General features: G+C 39.1%; 1 protein-coding gene across 1 annotated transcript in view; it reads left to right on the forward strand.

The window, feature by feature from the left end:
• Positions 1–21,882, forward strand: part of LOC135254940 (serine incorporator 1-like) — a 44,079-nt gene that overhangs the window by 9,606 nt on the left and 12,591 nt on the right. The window contains exons 2-6 of the mRNA XM_064335558.1: positions 10,171–10,332; positions 11,654–11,847; positions 17,048–17,127; positions 21,071–21,208; positions 21,621–21,790. Coding sequence (XP_064191628.1) covers positions 10,171–10,332; positions 11,654–11,847; positions 17,048–17,127; positions 21,071–21,208; positions 21,621–21,790 — 744 coding nt within the window. The remainder of the gene's footprint in view (positions 1–10,170; positions 10,333–11,653; positions 11,848–17,047; positions 17,128–21,070; positions 21,209–21,620; positions 21,791–21,882) is intronic.

Below are 21,882 nucleotides of genomic sequence, written 5' to 3' on the forward strand. Positions count from 1 at the left end.
AAAGCAAGGTGTGGAGTTATTCTGATTTCACACACTTAAAGATGGTGTTAATATATGTATTTAGCCTAATTTAATATCGTCTTTTACATTTTTTTATCTAAAAAGTTCTTTGTGTGTTTATTTTTATTTTTATTTGTTTGCTTATAAGTTAAATGTTCTTAAATATAGAAACTTTAATAAAATATACGTTTTTCAGATTGATTTGAAAATGTTGCACTTTTTGACAAAATATCGGTCAAAACATTGGTAATCGGTGGACTAGGACTCTCCAAAATCAGGATCGGCATCGTACCCAAAAATATGGCATCGGTCGGGCTCTACTTTCATGTTACCATACATTCCCTCTATTAAGTCAAATAGGGTATCTACTTTATTTCCAAAAGAGGTAATTTCAAAATAATAGCTAAGAGACAGATTTATTTCAGCTTTTATGTATTTTATCAGATTTTCAGTGGGTGAAAAGTTTCAAGTCAAAACTTTTTGCCCATTCCTCCTGACAGAACTGGTGTAACTCAGTCAGTTTTGTGGGCTTCCTTGCTCGGACACACTTTTTCAGTTCAGTTCACAAATTTTCTATGGGATTGAGGTCACAGCTTTGTGATGGCCACTCCAATACTGTCACTTTTTTGTCTTTAAAGGAGTAACATGGTGGTTGAACGTGACACTTCCCAGTTGTCTTTAGGCAACAACAAAACAAATGTGCATAATTTTTTTATTATTCAGTCATTTCAATGTACTTTAAAATGCATTTTTCTAAGCCTAAATTTCCCACTATGAAAGTTCACCTGAACCGTCTGGGCATGGTAATGAGAACTGTCAGTTAGCTATGATTGACAGACCATGCCCCGTTACCATAGCTACCCCCATGATACGCGCTCTTTTTGGGAGACTGAATTTTCACAAGCTAGCTAGCTTAGTAGTATATCAAGTATCGATAGATAGCTAAGGTAAGGACGTTGACTTATATCCAATTATAATTTTTGCTATCTAGCTAGCCAAGTTAAGATAAGCACAACTATAACGTCCTCATTAAAGCAAACTAGCTAGCTAGCTAACGTTAGCTAGCTAGCTAAATGAATATAACCAGAAATAATCTAATAGTCCTTAAAAGGCACTCTAATTTAAGTGAACCTAAAGCTAGGCAAATATTTGCATTGTCTTGCCTGTAAGCCAGCGGCGCAAACTATAGGTCTCGAGTTATCCATGGGTTTACGGGGCGTGGAAAGGGGAGTGGTTACTGTACTCGTGATGCACCAAGTTGACAACTTTCTCAACCGGTTGAAAGGACGATAAATTTAAAACGAATATTTCTCCAAAAATACAGAACGGACATATTTGATACTTCACTCATTGTGTTTCTTCAATGCCTCTTGTGCAAATAGCACATAAAACCGAGAAAGTGTGAAAATCACCATGGTACTCCTTTAAGCCATTTTGTTACAACTTTGGATTAGGATCACTGTCCTGCTAGAAGACCCAATTGCGACCAAGTTTTAACTTTTCAGCTGATGCCTTGAGGTGTTGCTTCAGTATTTCTAGATAATCCTCTTTCCTCATGATGCCATCTATTTTCTGGAGTGCACTGGTCCCTTTTCCAGCAAAACACCCCACAACATGATGCTGCCACCCCCATGCTTCACAGTTTGGATGGTGTTCTTCGGATTAAAAGCCTCACCCTTTTTCCTCTATACATAGTGCTGATCCTTATGGCCAAACAGTTCCATTTTTGTTTCATCTGACCAGAGAACACTCCTCCAAAAGGCTAGGTCTTCGTTCTGGTGATCACCTGCAAACTTCATTCAGGATTTTTATTGCCGGTCTTGGAGTAGGAGCTTTTTCCTTGCGCGACAGCCTTTCAGGCCAACGTGATGTAAGATTTCCTTAACCCTCTGGGGTTGAGAGCTCCGCCGGCGGAGCTCGGCAAGATTAAATTAACTTTTGTTTCTATTTGGATGATTAACTTCACGAGTTGTTATACATCCAGAGGATCATCAGACCCTACACACCAGCCAGACCTCTCCGTTCTGCCACCTCTGGACGCTTGGCACCCCCCCCTCTTCGTGTCTGTACTTCCCGCTCCCGTCTGCTGTCTGTCCTGGCCCCTCGCTGGTGGAATGACCTCCCCGTGGCGGTCAGAACAGCAGAGAATCTGACTACCTTCAAACGCAGACTAAAGACTCATCTCTTCAGGCTGCACCTCTCCCCACCCCTCCCTAGCCTATAGTTTAGCTCAATGTACCTAGTTAGGTTAATACGATCACATTAGTTTTTATTTGGCAGGATTGTTGTTGTCTGATTCTGATTAGGCAAATGTGATTTCAGTGCTAGTTTGTACTTGGCAGGATTGTTTGTTTGTTTGCTGAACCGGTTACTCTACAGGGTTGGAGTCCTGATCTATGTGTTCACTTCTGGCACTACGATCTTTACTTCACTCTAGTGTGTTTCTTTTGCACCTCTGCACCTTGAACTAATGCACTTCTTGTACGTCTCTCTGGATAAGAGCGTCTGCTAAATGCCTGTAATGTAATGTAATGTTATCATACAGACGCAACAAAAACATTGACAGAAACCTTAGAATCGCGACTTTCCAATGCGCCCATTGACAAATGATATGAATTGTTTTAAAAGTTCTAAATTTGATTAATTAAACCATGTATGCTTCGTTAATCCTTACTCATTACTATGTGAATTTCGCTCATCAGGAAGTCCGCCCAAATCGCATTCACATGTTAACGACATTATAACTACTCTCCATAGAAGGAGAGTACGGGAGGGGCGATGCGAGATCCATGTGAGAAATGCCAAGCCTGCGAAAGCAGGATAGAATGTCAAAGTGTAGCCTAATTCACTTCTTTTGTGGTAAACATTTCATTTAATTTTGGAAAATGGTCCGTCCGGAAGCCGACATTGATGAAGAGCGGTGTAATTTCGAACAGCGAACTGATCCAGCTGAGGATCAACTTCATGAGTAAGTATATTTCTTATGATCATATTGGTAAATATGTGTACTGGATTGCAATCTCTGTGTTTGTGCGAATATCCAGCAATATGCGCGTTTGTAAATTCCCACACTACGAACGATTCAAACTATTGCATCTCAGAATTATAGGCTAGGCTCTCTGCATCTGGTTGTGTGTTAGAAGTAGCAGGTAGACTGTATTTTTTTCGATTGATAATAAATAGCCCATGCCTGGCGTGTAGTGGCGTGGCTAGGATTCTAAAACTGATGTCCTCGCACAATCGATATTAGCATACTGTAAGTAAATTCGGGAAATAGCAGTATAATAACCACTTAGCTAAACAGAACTAGCCTACTTCAGATTGAGGCATTGTTATTGATGAGTTGCGTGTAGTTGAGCTGGAATATCAATGTTTATTTAGTTTAGCTAATATTGTTTTGTTGATAGCTTGCATTATTTGTAAATGTGTGCTGTATTAGGCCTACATTCTCTGTGTGTTTGTAGGAATATTCACTAATATGCGCGCTTGTAAATTCCCACACTACGAACGATTCTAACCATTGCTTCTCAAAATTATAGGCTACCTCTCTGCGTCTGGTTGTGTTTGTTTGGTTCTTTGTTTGTATATGATGTAACCATGTCACATTTCCTAAGTTTTGTTTTCATTAGTTAGTGGTTTACCCCTTTTTTGTAAAGCACATTTCATTTTCACCTGTTGAATGAAATGTGCTATATAAGTAAAGTTTGATTTGATGTCACATTTCCTAACAATTTTGTTTTTATCATATTTACAGAGATCCTGATCAGGAAACACGGCCTAGTTCACCACTAGCTAAGAGGCCACGCAAGCGTTGCAAGAGTACACCAGTCTCATCTCATCTTCCATGCGTATAGTTTGCTTCAATAAATGTTCTGAAAATCAAAAGATGTCTTTGTTTCTGCCTTCTAAATGGCTCACTGAGTCTTTGTCTTAGTGGTGGGGAGGCATGCGGCCAGGTATGAATAGCCTACTTAGCTAGCAGGTCGTCCTACCCAATGCATATTCATTACAGAAAGGCCATTTGCCCTCCCATTCTCACCTGGTGTTGAAAAATAGTAGTCACAACACTAACCTTTAGCAATTTATTTTATATTTCTCTTTGGATTTGCTAAAATATTTTGTCATCTTTTGATACCCAAGACCTTGATGAACACATTTCAGTGACCAAAAATCTTAGTCACAATTGTTTAGTGTGTTTTATTACAACATTCCTGTGCATGTTCAAAACTACTGTTTACAGTTTGTGTGATTTTTGAGCAATTTGAAATCCACATATGATTATGACGTACTTACTGCTGCCATATTATTGTAGCTGAGTTTGTGCTGAAAACAGAGATATGAAACACTTTGGAATCACTGCATATAAAGTTGATGAAATTTACACAAATGTGACGGGTGCTGGAGAAAAGGTCTGCAAGTCGCAAATCTTGAAATCGCGCTATGAGGCAAAAACAGTTTTTTAATTTTTTTTTTACTGTTTTCCTTTTTTTCATATTACGAAAGTTAAAGTGTTGAAGAAGTCACTCAATAGAATAAACAACATTTTTAGGGTCACTAAATACTTATGTGTCAGCAAAGTCGGCTTGTTTTAGTGATTCTTACAGCTGGGTTTTGGAGGCGTGAAGGGGTTGCAGTTTAATTAGCATGTTTGATGTCGTTGGCTATTGTCACTTTGTTTCAGTCAAGCCACCGCCCATAAATAAAGCCGTGTGGTAGTAGCCTATGTTTGTTTACTCTGTGAGGTTGCTACAATGGCGGATGCTCAATCAGTAGGTGAGAGTATAAGCTTTCTATCGATGTATAACATGTCTAATTTTGCTTTTGGAATAGCGTTTTATAGGTTAGCGTAACCGAACATTTTCTTACCATGGCATTCGCTCTATATATGGTAGCATTAAAAGACGTTGCACCTAACGAAACATTGTCAACGATTTTTCGTAATTCCTTGGAAAATACCATTATTATTGAGGACTTCTAGGCATAGCTAAGCCATATGTTTGCTGATAGACCTATCTGACATCGTTTTCTGGAGCAAAACAGAAGCGGATAGAACTGTCATTGATTTACTGTCTGTGTCTCCATCTACTGAACATAGATAAGATTTCATCATTGCTATGTAAGTATTACTGCTCAAAATATTTCGGTTATATATGTTATTTTAGAAACTGAGTGTCTTTAAATAGGTTAGTGGTATTATGTAATGTTGAAATTATATCTATGTTTCATCTTAAACCTTCATAAGGGGCTCATATGCTTTACAATGGACAAAAAGCATTATATTCCTTTTTGGAGAGATTTTGGATTTGTTTCTGGACCCTTAGCTATTTTAGACCAGTGTTAATAATTTAGACATTTTGGGTAGATTTGGAGATGCTGGGTACACTGCTTAGTTTTTGCTTCATAGATCTTTAGTAGTTCTACATATCCACCCTTAGATTTTATGAACTTGTGGTCAAGAAGTTTTTGATCCAGGACATGTATACTTTAACCCGCAATCTCACTATTTCATTGCGAACTAAAAAAGGAGCAAATTCATTTTAGATTTTTTGCCTTGACCATTGCATTTTTGGCACTTTATTTCTTACAAAATTATGCATATAAAGTAATCTAAGCTAGTATTATAAATGGTACAAATGTATTGCAAGGATTTACAGGTACTCTAGCGGGGGAGTGGTTGGGGTGGAGTTAACTAGCTATTGTTCCCACCCATTATCTCCCTGTGAGAAGTGTGAAAAGTTCAAGATCTTTCAAGGGGATTTTCTCTGCTACTTGATTTTAGGAGTACCAACATTCAAATAAGCATATCTTCTTCAACTATTTTCAGATTTCAATGTATGACACATCATTTGAAAGTTTATAATCTGCACTTTCATAATCTGTAAAAAACTGAAAAATGACCTTGCCCTACTTGCGGACCTAAACACCAGCACCTGTCACAAATGTCAGAGCATGGCACAATCACCAGTGTGCCTCATTTTACCCTTAGACCCCAGAGGGTTAACGGAGGATGTAGGTAATTTGTTACCTGATGCCTCCAACTCCTTCACCAGTTCCTTTGTTGTTGTCTTGGGGTTCAGTTGAACCTTTTGGACCAAAGTTTGTTCAGCCCTGGGAGTTAATTTGTGCCTCCTTCCTGAACGATGCAGTGTCTGTGTGGTCCCAGGATTTTTATATTTGCATACAATTGTTTGTACAGATGCTTGTGGTACCTTCAGTTGTTTGGAAATTGCTCCTAAGAAGGAACCAAACTTGTGGAGGTCCCCAGTTTTTTTCTGTGGTCTTGGCTGTGTTGCTTGGATTTTCCCATGGTATCAAGGACAAAAAGGCAGTGGCTCTAAAGGTAGGCCCTTAAAACTCTGGGGTCTAAGGGTAAAATGAGGCACACCAGTGATTGTGCGATGCTCTGACAATTGTGTAAATTTCATCAACTTTATATACAGTGATTCCAAAGTGTTTCATATTTTTGTTTTCAGCACAAACTCAGCTACAACAATATGGCAGCAGTAAGTAGGTCATAATAATGTGTGGATTGTAAACTGCTCTAAAAACACAAACTGTAAACAGTAGTTTTGAACATGCACAGGAATGTTGTAATAAAACCCACTAAACAATAGTGAATAAGACTTTTGGTCACGGAAATGTGTTCTTCAAGGTCTTGGGTATCAAAAGATGACAAAATATTTTAGCAAATCCATTGAGAAATATAAAATAAATTGCTAAAAGTTAGTGTTGTGACTACTATTTTTCAACGCCAGGTGAGAATGGGAGGCCAAATGGCCTTTCTGTAATGAATATGCATTGGGTAGGAATACCTGCCAGCTAAGTAGGCTATTCACACCTGGCCGCATGCCTCCCCGCCACTAAGACAAAGACTCAGTGAGCCATTTAGAAGACAGAAACAAAGACAACTCATATACAAACAAAGAACCAAACAAACACAACCAGACGCAGAGAGGTAGCCTATAATTTTGAGAAGCAATGGTTAGAATCATTCGTAGTGTGGGAACTTACAAACGGGCATATTAGTGAATATTTCTACAAACACACAGATAATGTAATACAGCACATTTACAAATAATGCAAGCTATCAACGAAAAAACATTAGCTTAACTAAATAAACACTAATATTCCAACTAAACTACACGCAACTCATCTAGGTCTGTTTAGCCAAGTGGTTATTTTATTGCTATTTCCCGAGCTTACTTAGAGAATGCTAATATCGATTGTGCAAGGACATCAGTTTTAGAATCCTAGCCACGCCACTACACGCCAGGCATGAGCTATTTATTACGAATATGATCGAAAAACATTCTACCTGATACTTCTAACACAACCAGACGCAGAGAGCCTAGCCTATAATTTTGAGATACAATAGTTCGAATCGTTGTTCGTGTGGGAATTTACAAACGCGCACATTGCTGGATATTCCTACAAACACACAGATACGTTGCAATACAGTACACATATTTACCAATATGATCATAAGAAATATACTTACGCGTGAAGTTGATCCTCAGCTGGATCAGTTCGCTGTTCGAAATGACACCGCTCTTCATCAGTGTCGACTTCCGGACGGACCATTTTCCAAAATTAAACGAAATGTTCACCTCAAAAGAAGTGAATTAGGCGACACTCTGTGACATTCTATCCCGCTTTGACTTGGCATTTCTCACATGGATCTCGCATCGCCCCTCCTTTAGTCTCCTTCCATGGAGAGTAATTAAAATGTTGTTAACATGTGAATGCGATTTGGGCGGACTTCCTGCTGGGCGAAATTCACATAGTAATGAGTAAAGTTTAGCGAAGCATACATGATGTAATTAATCAAATTTGGAACATTTAAAACAATTTATATTATTTGCCAATGGGCGCATTGGAAAGTCGCGATTCTAAGGTTTCTGTCAATGTTTTTGTTGCGTCTGGATAACAGCACATGAAGTTAATCATCCAAATAAAAACGAAAGTTAATTTCATCTTGTCGAGCTCCGCCGGCGGAGCTCTCGACCCCAGAGGGTTAAATACAGCCACAAGTGCCAATTTACTCTCAATTAACTCCTAATTATAACAATTTGCCAATCAGAAGCTTCTAAAAAGGCATTACATCAATTTCTGGAATCTTCCAGACTGTTTAAAGAGACAGTGAACTTGGTGTATGCAAGCCTTTAGCCCACTGGAATTCTGATCTAGTGAATTAAAGCTGAAATAAATCTGTCTGTAATCGATTGCTTTAAAATGACCTCTGATGTGAACAATGTATATGCCATAATTGACTTGCCAAAATAAATGTATGGTAACATGAAATGTGCGGAGTAGTGAAAAACTGAGTTTGAATATCTTTAGCCTAGGTGTATGTAAACTTTTGGCTTCAACTGAGGCCATTTCACAGTGAAAAAAGAAAACAGTGCAGGACGTGTATTACACCAATGTACAAACTGCTCCTTTATCTGTTTTCATCACTCCATATATATCTTCACTTTTTCACAACCTGTTCTCTCTCCGTCATTTTCGAAGTGATTATTTCAGTAAATGAAATAATTTAAAAATGTGTTTTGTACATACCCCCCCATTTCAGAACACCGTAATGCTTGGGAGATATTAATGTTACGCAAGTATCTTGTGAGTGTGAGTATCTTCTCTGGTGATGTTCCTTTAGGCCTGTACTACTGTCATCTTCAGCTCCTGCTTGTTTCGGGGGCTAGTTGCCTTAAGCTTTCTTTTTAGCATATGAAACACATGCTCAATCAGATTGGGTGACTGATGCACTGTCCAATGAATTTGGAGTCATTTTCTTGAACTTGAGCAGATGCTTCTGTGCACCTCAGAATTTCTTCTGCTGCTGCTATCAGCAGGTACATCATCAGTATAGACAAGTGAGCCAGTACCTGTTGGAGACATACATACCCAAACCATAACATCCCCCACCACCATGTTTCAAAGTTGAGGTGGTATGCTGTGGATCATGGGCAGCTCCTTTTAGCGTCTGCACTTTACTCTTGCCATCACTCTCCTACTGTGTCTTGGTAATGTCTGTCCACAAGACCTTTTTGCAGAAAAGCCTTGAATCAAGACTAGATACTGAAAGCCCTCTTATACCTGCAGTAAGGAAGCAATTGAACACACCTGACTAATCAGAAACACTTTTGAAGCAATTTGTCCCCAACGTTATGGTCCTCAAATGGGGGTGCTACGTATAAAACATGCTTTCTACATGCTGAAATCAAAGTGCAGTTTTTCTTAAAAGCTGAGAATCTGAATCTTTAACCACATTTGAATTGTTTGTTTCAATCTAAAATAGTTGAGTACAGAGCCACATAAAAAATGTGTTTGTCCCAAACATTATGGCTCTCTCCTCCAGGACATTTGAAATAAAATACTGAAAATGAGTGCAGACTGTCAGCTTTAATTTGAGGGTATTTACATCCATATCCAGTGATCCATACAGGAATTACAGCCCTTTTTACAAAGAGCCCCCCCCATTTTAGGGAAGGAAAAGTAATGGGAAATTTGGCTGCTCAACTGTTACTTGGCTAGATGTGTGTCTTTGCATCATTATCTCATGCACAAGAAAGCTAACCAGAGTTCTTAGTGTGGAATTTCGATTTGGTGCGTGTTGCTGTTTTCTCTCAATATGTGGACAAAATCAGTGTCAGTACCAGTAAAGCATAAAAGGGTAAGAAATCTGAAATTTTATTTATCAGAATCTGCATATTTCCAAATTCATTCTACTGCTGCCATCCTCTGCAGTTTTATTCCTTGGCCAACCTGTACAATATTTATTTCTCAGTCCACAAGTTGTTTATTTCGTGACTTTTCATGCCCAGTTTGTTTGCTGTCCTTCTTTATGAATTCCTCTGTTCTCTCAGCTTACAGATTCATTGTTTTTCAGCCATAGTTAGTTTTGGTCTTAATGATGGTGTATACCTTTTGACTGCAAATGCAATCTCCACAGATGAAAACAAAGGCTAAAACCAAGACTAGACACCCACTGCTCTTTTATGTGTGAAAAATCCAAAACCAAACACCTGAGCAACATTAAATACCTATCAGTCATCCGTTACCTTAATTCTGCACAGCTGAAAATCGGGGGACTCAAAGCAAAAGCAATGAAAGGAAAAGCAAGAAATGTATGATTTGCCTGAGTTAATCATAGACTGGTTGTCTTCCCCACAGGTCCCCTGCCTGTGCGGCAGCGCCCCCTGCCTGCTGTGCAGATGCTGCCCCAGTGGGAACAACTCCACAGTGACTCGGCTGGTCTACGCTCTCTTCATGCTGCTGGGTGTTGCAGTTGCCTGCCTCATGCTCCTGCCAGGCATGGAAGGACAGCTGATGAAGGTATGTTTTTGGGTTGTGTTGTGTTTTTTTTCTCGTACATGTTTTACACAGCTTTTGTTTTTTTTTGTTGTTGCATTTTTCCATAATAACCTGAATTACTGTGTGTAAATGGATAAGTGCCTTGCTCAATGGTACCGTGGAAATGTCCTTGTGGTGTGGGGATGGCTGGTTTAAGCAGCCACACCTGCCCTGGGTCAAGCTAATTAGACCTGGCCAATTGGATAATTGGTCAAGAATTAGATAATTGGACCCAGGAACAGGAGTGGCTGCACCTGTGCGTAGTGAGGTAATCACTGCGCACAGGTTAAATCTGCCATCCCCACCCACACCAGGCAGCTTCTGTCATGACAGGGTAAACACGCCTGCCACAGGCCACCGAAGTGGCTTTCTTTGGGGCCCTCCAGCACAGAGACACAGGGAGATGATGTTAAAACAGTCCACATTTATTCCATGAGGGTTTGGCAAGATGGTATAGCCAAATGAGCAGATGTTAACCCTGTCATGACAGAAGCTGCCTGGTGTGGGTGGGGATGGCAGATTTAACCTGTGCGCAGTGATTACCTCACTACGCACAGGTGCAGCCACTCCTGTTCCTGGGTCCAATTAGCCTGGCCAATTATCTAATTCTTCACCAATTATCCAATTGGCCAGGTCTAATTAGCTTGACCCAGGGCAGGTGTGGCTGCTTAAACCAGCCATCCCCACACCCCAGTCCTACTTTTGAATTGAACCTGAAATCAAACATGCAACCTTTAGGTTACAAGCGAGGTCCCTAACCATTTTTGTACACTACTGCCCCATCGTCATTCACTCTCTATTACCCTAACTAAAAGGACAGCTAAAAAGCTGAATATATGCCTTTTCAAATACATTTCATGTAGAATATCTTTGGTGTGCAGATAAGACCAAGACCCAAAATTCAAAAACTACAGTACAACTGCCTATGCTGTATGTCTGGCTTTACCAAATCTGACCTTTCACAGCTTGGCATTTGTACTTGTATAATTTTAGAGTGGTATGTGAGGACCTTAGTATTGCTAAGAATATGTAATACATTGTCAAACAAAAAAGCATATTGTTAGACCACTGTGATAATGTGTATGGTTAAAGCTGGACTTAAGGATCCTCCATAAGGATGCCAGCTCTAATTACAAGCACTACATTTTTGTGTTTAAACTCAATTGCCTAATAAATTAAACAAATTACCCACAAACACTTGTTCAAAATAGTGATGTGTATTCTCAATCAGGCTTCATAGCCAAGAATTCCCATGCTGAATACATTAAAATTCATTATTCTGTTTTCCTGTTTATCGTGGCAGATTCCTGGCTTTTGTGATGGTGGGATGGGGACATCCATCCCAGGGATGCAGGGCCATGTGAACTGTAATGTGCTCGTAGGGTACAAGGCAGTGTACCGCGTGTGCTTCGGCATGGCCATGTTCTTCCTGCTCTTCTCTCTGCTCATGATCAAGGTGAAGAGCAGCCAGGATCCCAGAGCGGCTGTGCATAATGGGTGAGCCAGTGTGGCCAACGGGTATTATGACGTCAAATGGAAGTGCTGTTGCTACAGTTAAAATATGGAGGGATTGTGGATAGGTTACTTGCACAGCAACTTGAAGGCCTGTGCTTGTTTTAGTATATACCATGCTTTAGGTCCAGGCTGAACGCAGTCACTTTACTGCTGTGGTTCTGAAACAGGCTGTTCTCATTCTGCCAAGTGGTTTAATGGAGCTTTACAGTAATGTACATTCAGTGCTTGGATTGGACATCCCATTAATTTTTCTGCACCTCCCAGGATACCTGTACAACTCAGAATTAGCCTTTAGAGTATTTCTTATGGCTAAGTACATACCAGAACTGAATAAGCATTTTTTTTTTTCAAATAAAAAGTTAAATATCAGCCTCATTTCACAGGATTTTTATTTCTACAATAAAACATTAGACCTTTCACAAGACAGATATTCCTCAGAAAATTGTGTGAAATTGTGTGAAACTGTAGGCCTAGGCTAAAATAAACTGAAATTTTAACCACTTAGCGCAAACCCCCTAGTGGTCGGCACGCCGGCGTGCCTAGATTGTTCAACTCAGACATTTGTTGATCCTGCAACCAAAGTTGAAAACAGAAATACTTTTCATTAGTAGATGATACACGACAACTATTCCGTATACGGAGTTTTGCAGTGCCGCCATTGTCACTCGTCGTTCATTTAACAAGCACAGTTTCATCTGCAACTACACCCCCCACCCATGACATAATGGACAATATTTTCTATTTGGGCTTTCATAAAATTATTCTTTCACACCACTTAAAAATCGTATTCCGTCATAGCAACAACATAAACCCAACAATAGCCCTAAGAGATGCCAATACAGCAGTGAAAACGCTGCTCACTGAATAACGAAATGAACAAGACAAAGTTTTCAAAAATGATACCATGTCATTCTACAGTCAATATCTGGGACTAAATATTAAATAAATATACATAAATATACCATTGGTTTTATGCATAGAGATGTCCTTTTTGAGACTGAGTGGTCATATACTGTCTTGGATAATCGGTTTGTGAAGTATACCTGCATTTGTGATGCCTGGGTACCTTCCAAAATAGCTGTGCAGTGTGTCATGCGTGGGGGGTTTAGTTACAGATGAGACTACAGGGAGGGGGTGCGCGACAATGGTGGCGCTACGAAACTCCATCTTTGGCATAGTTGTCCTGATTCGTCTACTAATAAAGCTAGAGCACAGAGTTGTGTTTTCAACTCATGATTTGGTTGATTAGGGCAGTGTCTTGGCAAAAGCTTTGTACAGCAGCTTTTTGGGTCTTTTCTTTTTGTCTCTGAACAGTTTATTTTCCTTTGAAAGGATTTTCTGTGGGTCTTTTTGTTTGAATTTGAAAGTTGCATGCAGTTATGAGTGGCTGGCTGAAGCTGTGCATGAAGGTTTTTGGACTTACCGGCCACCTGAGGTGAAAGTTCTGGTTCTGGGTGAGGTTCAGGGCTCTATTTTCCAGAATGAATGTCTCACGACGCCTGGGTGCAGTCAGTGGCGCGGTGTGTGGTGCACTGGGCATAGCTTGTGATTGGTCCCAAAAATACCAACAGAGACCAGCAGCGCACAGCGTAAAGCATGTGGCACACCTGCCAACAGGACGGAATAATACTGAATATACTATGTGGGTGTGCATTTGTTAAAAGGCAATCAAATGAATGCCATCCAGTCCCTTTAAGAGGTGTGCGCATTTTGCGCAGGGCGCGTTGCCAGGTTCCGTAGTCTAGGCTACGTCTAGAATGGAATACGCAAATAGTGTTATACTACAAATCTCACAAGATATTCTTTTGCAGAAGGTGCAGAGTTGGGCTGTTGCTTTTTTTTTTGAGAAATTAATTTGAACTTGTTCGACTTTTCATCTGTCAGAATTAGAACATTGCCTAAATATTTATTTTGGGTCAGTTTTAATTTCCCATTAAACCTGTAGCTATTTATCTTAAATGGTCTATGCTATAACTAAAAAATGATGACAACAGTATCTTCAAGTTTTATTGAACAAAATAAAACCAGGGGAGATCATACAATGCCAGTGATCCTATTCGCAAAAGTAAAACGTTTCTGTGTTACTCACGTGAAAAAGAAAGAAAAAATATAATGCACGAGTCCATCATTCACAACAATGGCATAGCTTAACTGATGACTAATTGGATCAGTGGTGGTTTCGTCACGAATAAATACATATATTTTGATTATTTATCTCCTGAATCCAAATCAGCAAATCAGTTTGACTCGTATTACTTACTCATAGGCATTGCTAAGTAACGAAACAGAAAGTCTATCCCCGCGCGGCATGGCTGTCACATCTACATATGGAATGTAAACGCGCATATTTAAGGGTACAGAAGGGGTAAAACCTGGTTTCTACCTCACACGATTAGTAATTGGCCAAAAAATGATAAAAAGTCCACAGAAAATCACATAACTGATCCAATCATCCATACATACCGCTTTTGGCAATAAACAAAAAATAACTGACCTTCATATTTGGTTGCTGGTATAAACCTCAATTTTGTCCCGAGAATATTGCAGATATTTACAATTTATGCAGTTATTTTTCTTTAACTCTGCTATAACTGTTCTGCACTTACTCTGCAGTTGTAACAGAGAAGTACGTTAAAGTTTGTTTAAATTGTACACAAACCATTTGTGATCACCTCAAACTTAATGTGATTTATTTTGGCAGAAAAGTGCTCTTTGTAGTGTAATTTCACAGCTATTGACACATTACTTCTAATTCAGTATAAGGTGAAAATTGTTACAATTCTGCCAGTTCTCCCCTATATATTTTCTTGACCACGAGTGGTAATAACATTCTGTGACCAGCATTAATTTGATATAAATTATACATGCCAAATAATATATATTTTCTCTTGGCATGAATGAGATTATTATTTTTCAATGTAGGTCTACTGTATACCAAATTACTTAGTTCTGTCCCATAGCTGACATCCATTTCATCTGCAAAAGAGTAACAGCCTTTTTTAGAGTTACTGTAAAAGAAGTGGCTGTGCCGGAGCTGGAATTAGTTGCTGTGTGTCTACAAAAGGTATAGACACCTAATAATAATCTGTTAACTAGTAGAGCAGGACACATTACTTCTGTCCAGCCTGAATTTGTTTAAGAATCGTAATTATTTTCATTAGCTAATGATTTTCGTCAAATTAATTTTTTCCAGAGTCTTCTTTGAGCAATGGATGAAATGGAAAATTTCCCCAATCACCTTTGCTTTGATGCTTGTGATGGAGAGCCCAGGCCACATTCTTAGAAACAATGTAATATTGTATCAAATTCACTGTTTCCCTCTCTAAGGCCATAATCTAAGCACTACATATCTGACAATGTAATGCAATACAATGGGAGTCATATAGCAAACTCCTCCATGGTGCTAATTCACACTCAGCTGAACGGCTGTCTACATGAAGGCTGTTGCTAAACACAGTGTACTACTGTAACACTTAAACTGCTAGTAAGTGCAAAGTTTATTTTCGGGAAACGTAACGTTATACTAATTCTCTATTTAAAAAATAGGGGAAAAGGGACAGAAATAAAATTATTTTTCAGCATAAGTGGAATATACTGTATTCTGCTTTAACCCTGAAATATGCTTTAAATTTTGAATAATGTGCTTAAATATGCTTTTATGGTGCCCTGCAATGGAATTCAGCTAGATTGACTTATGCAGTTCATCACGAAAAATGTGCACTTTAAATATAGCTAACATAGTATTTCCAGTAATAATATACTGTTTATTACTGTTAGTAATATGTTTATAGTCTACACGTGGCTATATAATGTGTGTATGGTGATGGCATATTGGTAGTAATATGATGCCAGAACATAGCAATGGCATGTTGTCGTTACCTAGCATGACAATGCTGCAGTAGCAAAACACAACTAGCAGTAAGCTAATGTGAGCCAACTTGAGCCAGTTTGATTAAAATGCAAAATCAAACATATTGAAGCTTGTTAGTTCACAATATAATTAACAATTATACACATTTTAGTTATTTGTTTAGTAGTGTCAATGTGTCTAGTGTTGGGTTTGGCTAACATTTTTCACTGATCTGTGATTTCATCGTGGCCTCTGGTCCATCCTGCTAATGTGCTCCTGTATTTGTACTAAGGATACTGTCCGTGTTCCCCACCTCATTCAAGGACAGTGGATCCTCATAAAAAATGGCCACAGAGATCACAGAGGAGTTGGTCTACTACACTAGCTAGCTCGCAAGCGAATACTGTTTACTGTTGGAACAGCAGCTACCCCAAATCTCTCTTTGACGTAAGTTCAGTCAATGCCCACTTCGTCTACGTCGGAGGTATCTTCAAATTCTAATTACCTAATTATAAAGTGAGGAAGGGTAGAGGTGTAGGTCATTATGGCATATACCTGCACCAAGATTGTCACCTTTTGCTGCCTGTATCTCTGTATCTCAGAAATAGCTTTGGCCAGCCACACAGAGAGAATTAATGAAGTTATCCTTTGATCTGTTAAATGAGCTACATGTTTTTTTTTGGCGGTGGAATTCCCCTTTATTTTCTCCCACTTCCAGGAATGTTGTGTTAATTTTCTTGGAAGACCAGTCTAAGAATAATCCTGAGAATCGTGATCGCGTATACTGAGGTCCAACCCTAGTGCTGTCTCAGTTAAATATGTCTTATTGAACCCATTGCTTGTAGTACATATAAAAAATAATTGCATATATTTCACTGTAAAATCCATTGCAGAATTTCTTTTCTAACTGACAAAGGGTTATGTCACATGAGATAGCGATGGCCTCAATGATTATTATAAACACATAATTGGTGATATCACCATATTGTTCTGATCTCATGGATTTTTGAACGATTTAAGTTCAATTCAATTTATTATATTTCATATCGGAAGAGTAGTTTTTGTCAAGCAATATACTGTGCATATGCAAAAGCAAAACAAGCATGTAAAAGCGGATTATGGTGTCAACCACAAATGTGATTCTAACACCATTTATTTAACAGTAATCTCTTTAACATTGCACATAGATATTTGGAAGAGGAGAGCAGTGGAGTGGTTTTGATTAAATACATTGTTTTTATAATTTGTGCCTTCATCATTATCATATGTGATTACCAGTCATAGTTAGTTAATATTATGACATGTATCACTAATAATAAAATCTTCCGGTAGGTTTTGGTTCTTTAAGTTTGCTGCTGCTACTGCACTCTCTGTTGGAGCTTTCTTCATTCCTGAAGGACCCTTCACAACAGGTAATGCTTCCTGTCATATATCACAATAAATTCTGTTGGATGTTGTTGCCTTGGGTCTGTTCTTTGCCATCATAGCAAAATAATGGCTCCACAACATTGACACCACAATGTTATGTTTAATATTTATGTTTTTTTGAAGTTGTCATAAAACAGCTACCTATGCAAAAAGCAAAATGTAAACAAAGTATGCATTTTCTGGAAAAATGTCAGTAAGTATTAGAAAATGAGTGAAGGTGTTCAGCTGGATGTATTAATTGCACAGCAGCTCAGTGGCTCTCACACAGAGATGGGCAAAGATACATCAAAATGTATCTTGTTACAAAATACAAAATACCCCTCAACTAAATGTATCAAAATAAAATACAAAAATAAAGTACAAATACTGGAGCCAGAAAATGTATCAAGATAAAATACATGTATTTTGTATTTTAAAAATACAGGAAAATACATTTGTAACATTGGGTATTCTGAATCTGTTAAAAATGGCAGAACATTCAGATTTTTATAATGTACACAAGGCTCTGGTGAGAGTATGAACCATACAGGAAGGAAGAACAGGAAATAGAATGCTACTGTATATGCATATGCCTGTACTGTGTACGTACAGTTAAGCCCATATCTGTGCAAAATTTTGAGTTATAGTGAATTTTTATTTGACAAATAGGTTTCTTCTGGCTGGGAATGACATAAGAAGATGACAAATGATGGTAAGACATTGTGTTAGAGATATTAATGAAAAATGCTACCTATTTCTATGTTTAAAAAAAAAAACATTTTTACTAAAAATGCCATGTCTAGAATTATTCATACCCTTTCTCAGTAATCAATGGCAAAGCCTTTATTTGCCAACAAGCTTTTTGCATGTCTCCACTGGGATTTTGGACCACTCCTCTTTTGCGAAGATTTCCAGGGGCCTCATTTATAGAACGATCAGTTTTGATCTTAAGTATGACTTGCGCAGAAAACCACATATAAGTAGTTATTAAGAAAACCTTACTTTTAGAAGGGAGAGTGTTCTCAGAGACCGGAATGACGGAATGACAAAAGATTTGCTTTTCTCTTTTGGTCCATGGTTATTCCTGACTAAACCCTCATTTGTGCTATCATAATGTAAGGGGAAATTGCTGATTGTAAGGCACGTTCAGGTGCCGTCAATTTTAAGTTAATTTGAGATTTACAGATCACAGGTGCGTAAGTTACAAATGGGCTTCTTAGAACCTACGTAAGCAAGGTTTTTTATGCTCAGTATCTTTTATGAATCGAACGTAAGCACACCGTCAGAAATGATCTTAAGATTAAGTTCAAGTATAAATCTAATTTTTATAAATGAGGCCCCAGGTCCTTGAGGTTGGAAGGCTTCCTTGACATAACTCTGGTCTTTAGTTCCCTCCACAAATTCTCGATGGGATTCAGTTCTGGACTCTGGCTGGGCCACTCCAAAACGTTGATATTGTTTTCTGTTAACCATTTCTTGACCATTTTGGCTGTATGTTTCGGATCATTGTCTTGTTGGAAGGTCCAGTGCTGCCCAAGGCCAAGTTTTTCTGCAGACTGCCTGATGTTTTCCTCCAGAATCGTTTACTTTGACAAGGTTGCCTGGCCCATTGGCTGAAAAACACACCCAAAGCATTACATTCCCACCACTTGACCATGCTTGACCATGGGGATGGTGTTCTTGGGGTTGAATGCTTCTCCTTTCTTTCGCCAAACGAAAGCCACGTCCCTGTGTCCAAACAACTCCATTTTCGTCTCGTCTGACCACAGAATTGATGACCAAAAGCTTTCTTCTTTGTCCAGGTGAGCTTTTGTGAAGGCTAGGCGAGCTTCTGTGTGCCTGTCTTGGAGAAGTGGAGTCCTCCTTGGTCGACGTCCATGGTGGCCAGCCTTGTGCAGTGTCCGCTGGAGTGTCTGCCTTGAGATGTTGGTATCAGAATTGCTCAGATTCTTCAGGATGGCCTTGGTGGTGATCCTTGGATTCTTCTTGGCCTCTCGCACTACCATTCTTGCCAGCGCAGGAGTCACTTTTGGCTTCCTACCACACCCTTTGAGATTTTTCACAGTATGGAACTCCTTGTACTTTCTGATGATGCTTTGCACTGTGGCCACTGGCACTTGAAAACACTTGGATATGGCTTTGTAGCCTTTCCCCTTCTTGTGAGCAGCCACAATGCGCAACCGGAGGTCCTCACTAAGCTCTTTGGTTTTAGCCATGACTTGCAATTGACTAGAAACTGACTAGGGAACAACTGCATCAGCTGTTCTCAATTTATATTTGATTAGAATGCTCTAGAACATGGCAGACATTACCAGGACCATTTGGAATGGTATAGAAGCTTGCATTTCCTCAAATATTTGCGACAATTTCAAGGGGTATGAATAATTTTGGACATGGCATTTTTTGTAAAAATGTAAAAAAAAACATAGGTAACATTTTTAATTAATATCTCTAACACAATGTCTTACTGTCTTTTGTCACCACCTTATGTCACTTCCAGCCAGAAGAAACCTATATGTCAAATAACAATTCACTCAAAATTTGGCATGGGTATGAATAATTTTGGGCTTAACTGTACATATTTTACCCAGGCATAAACACATTTGCACACATATCCACGCGTGCACACGAGAACACTCACCATTTTCACACAGTATATCCCCTAAATGCTGGACAGATTTCACTTCACTGTTCAACCTTTCTTCTTGGAGTTGAAATGAAGAAATCACTAGAAATAACAAGAAGCTGTGTTCAAATACTTGGATTAAATGCTTCAACAGAGCTTTTTTACCAATTGCCTGCTTCATTTTTAAATTAATCTTCTGTCATTTAGCAATCAAACATGCACAGTATAAAACCTGTGGGTAAAAAGGATACGCACAAATCACCAGTGGTGGTAAACAAAAACGGTACTCAAGAAAAAGTATTGTTACAAGCTAACTTGCTAACCACTAGCTATGCACCAGCCTACAGGGCTCCAGACTAAGTTTTTACATTGGTGGCACTGGTGCACCTAACTTTTTCATTTGCACCAGCACATAATTTAGGTGCACCCAAAAAATTGCTGCTCATTCGTGTCACTACAATCAGCAAAATATATCTACACAAAATTCAGGAACTCAGCTTTGCTCGAAGGACTGCATAATTTATTGTTATCGCAAAATGTGGATCATAGCACAGCTACATTCACAGTTTATACTGCTCACCCAACTCTGCGCAGATCAGCACACCTCTGTCTGCCGTGACAAGTTTGTTTACACTGTGTCTTGCCCTCCCACAGACAGCTCAGCTGCTGCCAGTATCCCTAGCTAGCTAGCTAGCTAGCTGGCACACTCACTTCTTTAGCCACACATGTATTGTTTTTATCTTTAGCCTTTACCTATGGCTTTCAACATGTGTACATTCTAAAAAGTAAGATATATTTTATATAGTTATTGCAGTTCAGATAAAATGTTAACCTTGATGGACAGTCCACTGCACTGGTTGAGGCAGGAGGAAGCATGTGCTGGCTTGCTTGGGGGGGGGGGGGGGTGAACTTCAAAGAAGATGAACTTAATTACAGAAATACTTTTAGTGTGGGCTTACAGAATCACTGTGTGTGAGTGTGTCTAAGTGTATTGTTCTTCATTTTAAGATGTATTTACACAATTTTTTTATGAATCATGGAGAAAGTATTTGAGTATTTTGAAAATACAAAATTACTCCACTCTAAGTATCTTGTTACAAATTACATTTGAATTTTTTCAGCCCTGTCAAATACAAATTACAAAATGCTCAAACGTAATTGAAATACATATTTCAAATACAAGTAACAGAAATACTGCCCATCTCTGCTCTCACAGATAGGTCTAATTTGTGAATGCTTACCATGTCCAATAAAAGATTTTCCCTTAGATTTATTTTTTCATAGAGGCGCATTGACAGCCCTCTGTGTCTTCTGTCCTCCAGTGTGGTTCTATGTGGGCATGGCTGGTGCTGCCTGCTTCATCCTCATCCAGCTGGTCCTGCTGATTGACTTTGCGCACTCCTGGAATGAGTCTTGGGTGGAGAAGATGGAAGAGGGCAACTCCCGCTGCTGGTATGCAGGTATGGACCCAAAAAAACAAAAAGAATTTGCACTACATCTTCTTAGGTCTCAACCCTTTCTGTTAAATCAATGCTTCCTTTCGAAAAATTACTGTAGTTTAGCTTAAGCCTGTTCTGTTCCTTGACGACTGCCAGAATGTGCTGGCGTTTTTTGTTTTAACATTTAACTGTTTAATTGAATGCATTATTTGGGCCTGAAGTGACCTTGCCTGGTGTCCAGGGTGTAAATAATCAACTTATTTAAGGGCTGCTGTAAAAACTTGGTTTGAAAATTCCTAATCAATGCTTATCCGACTGGGAATGGGTCAGCGTGGGTCAAAAAAAGCAGGAAAGCGCTGGTGTGTGAAGACAGAAAGGCCCTTGACCACTTTGCTCTGAAAGTTATCTCTCTGGGGTTTTTTTTGTACAAAAGCTCTCCTTTCGGCAACAACCGCAAACTACCTGTTCTCGTTGACATGCCTGGCCCTGCTTTACACATACTACACCAATCCGGAGGGCTGTGCTGAGAATAAGGCCTTCATCACTGTCAACATGCTGCTTTGCCTCGGGGCATCTGTCATGTCTGTCCTGCCAAAGATACAGGTGACTATAATGGTTTGAGGCCTGCTCAACTAAACTTTAACCAAATGCTGGTTTTGGTATTACGCACACAAAATCACAATCACGAGTGTCTT

Source organism: Anguilla rostrata, chromosome 1 (genome assembly GCF_018555375.3).
Source record: "Anguilla rostrata isolate EN2019 chromosome 1, ASM1855537v3, whole genome shotgun sequence".
Taxonomy (NCBI): domain Eukaryota; kingdom Metazoa; phylum Chordata; class Actinopteri; order Anguilliformes; family Anguillidae; genus Anguilla; species Anguilla rostrata.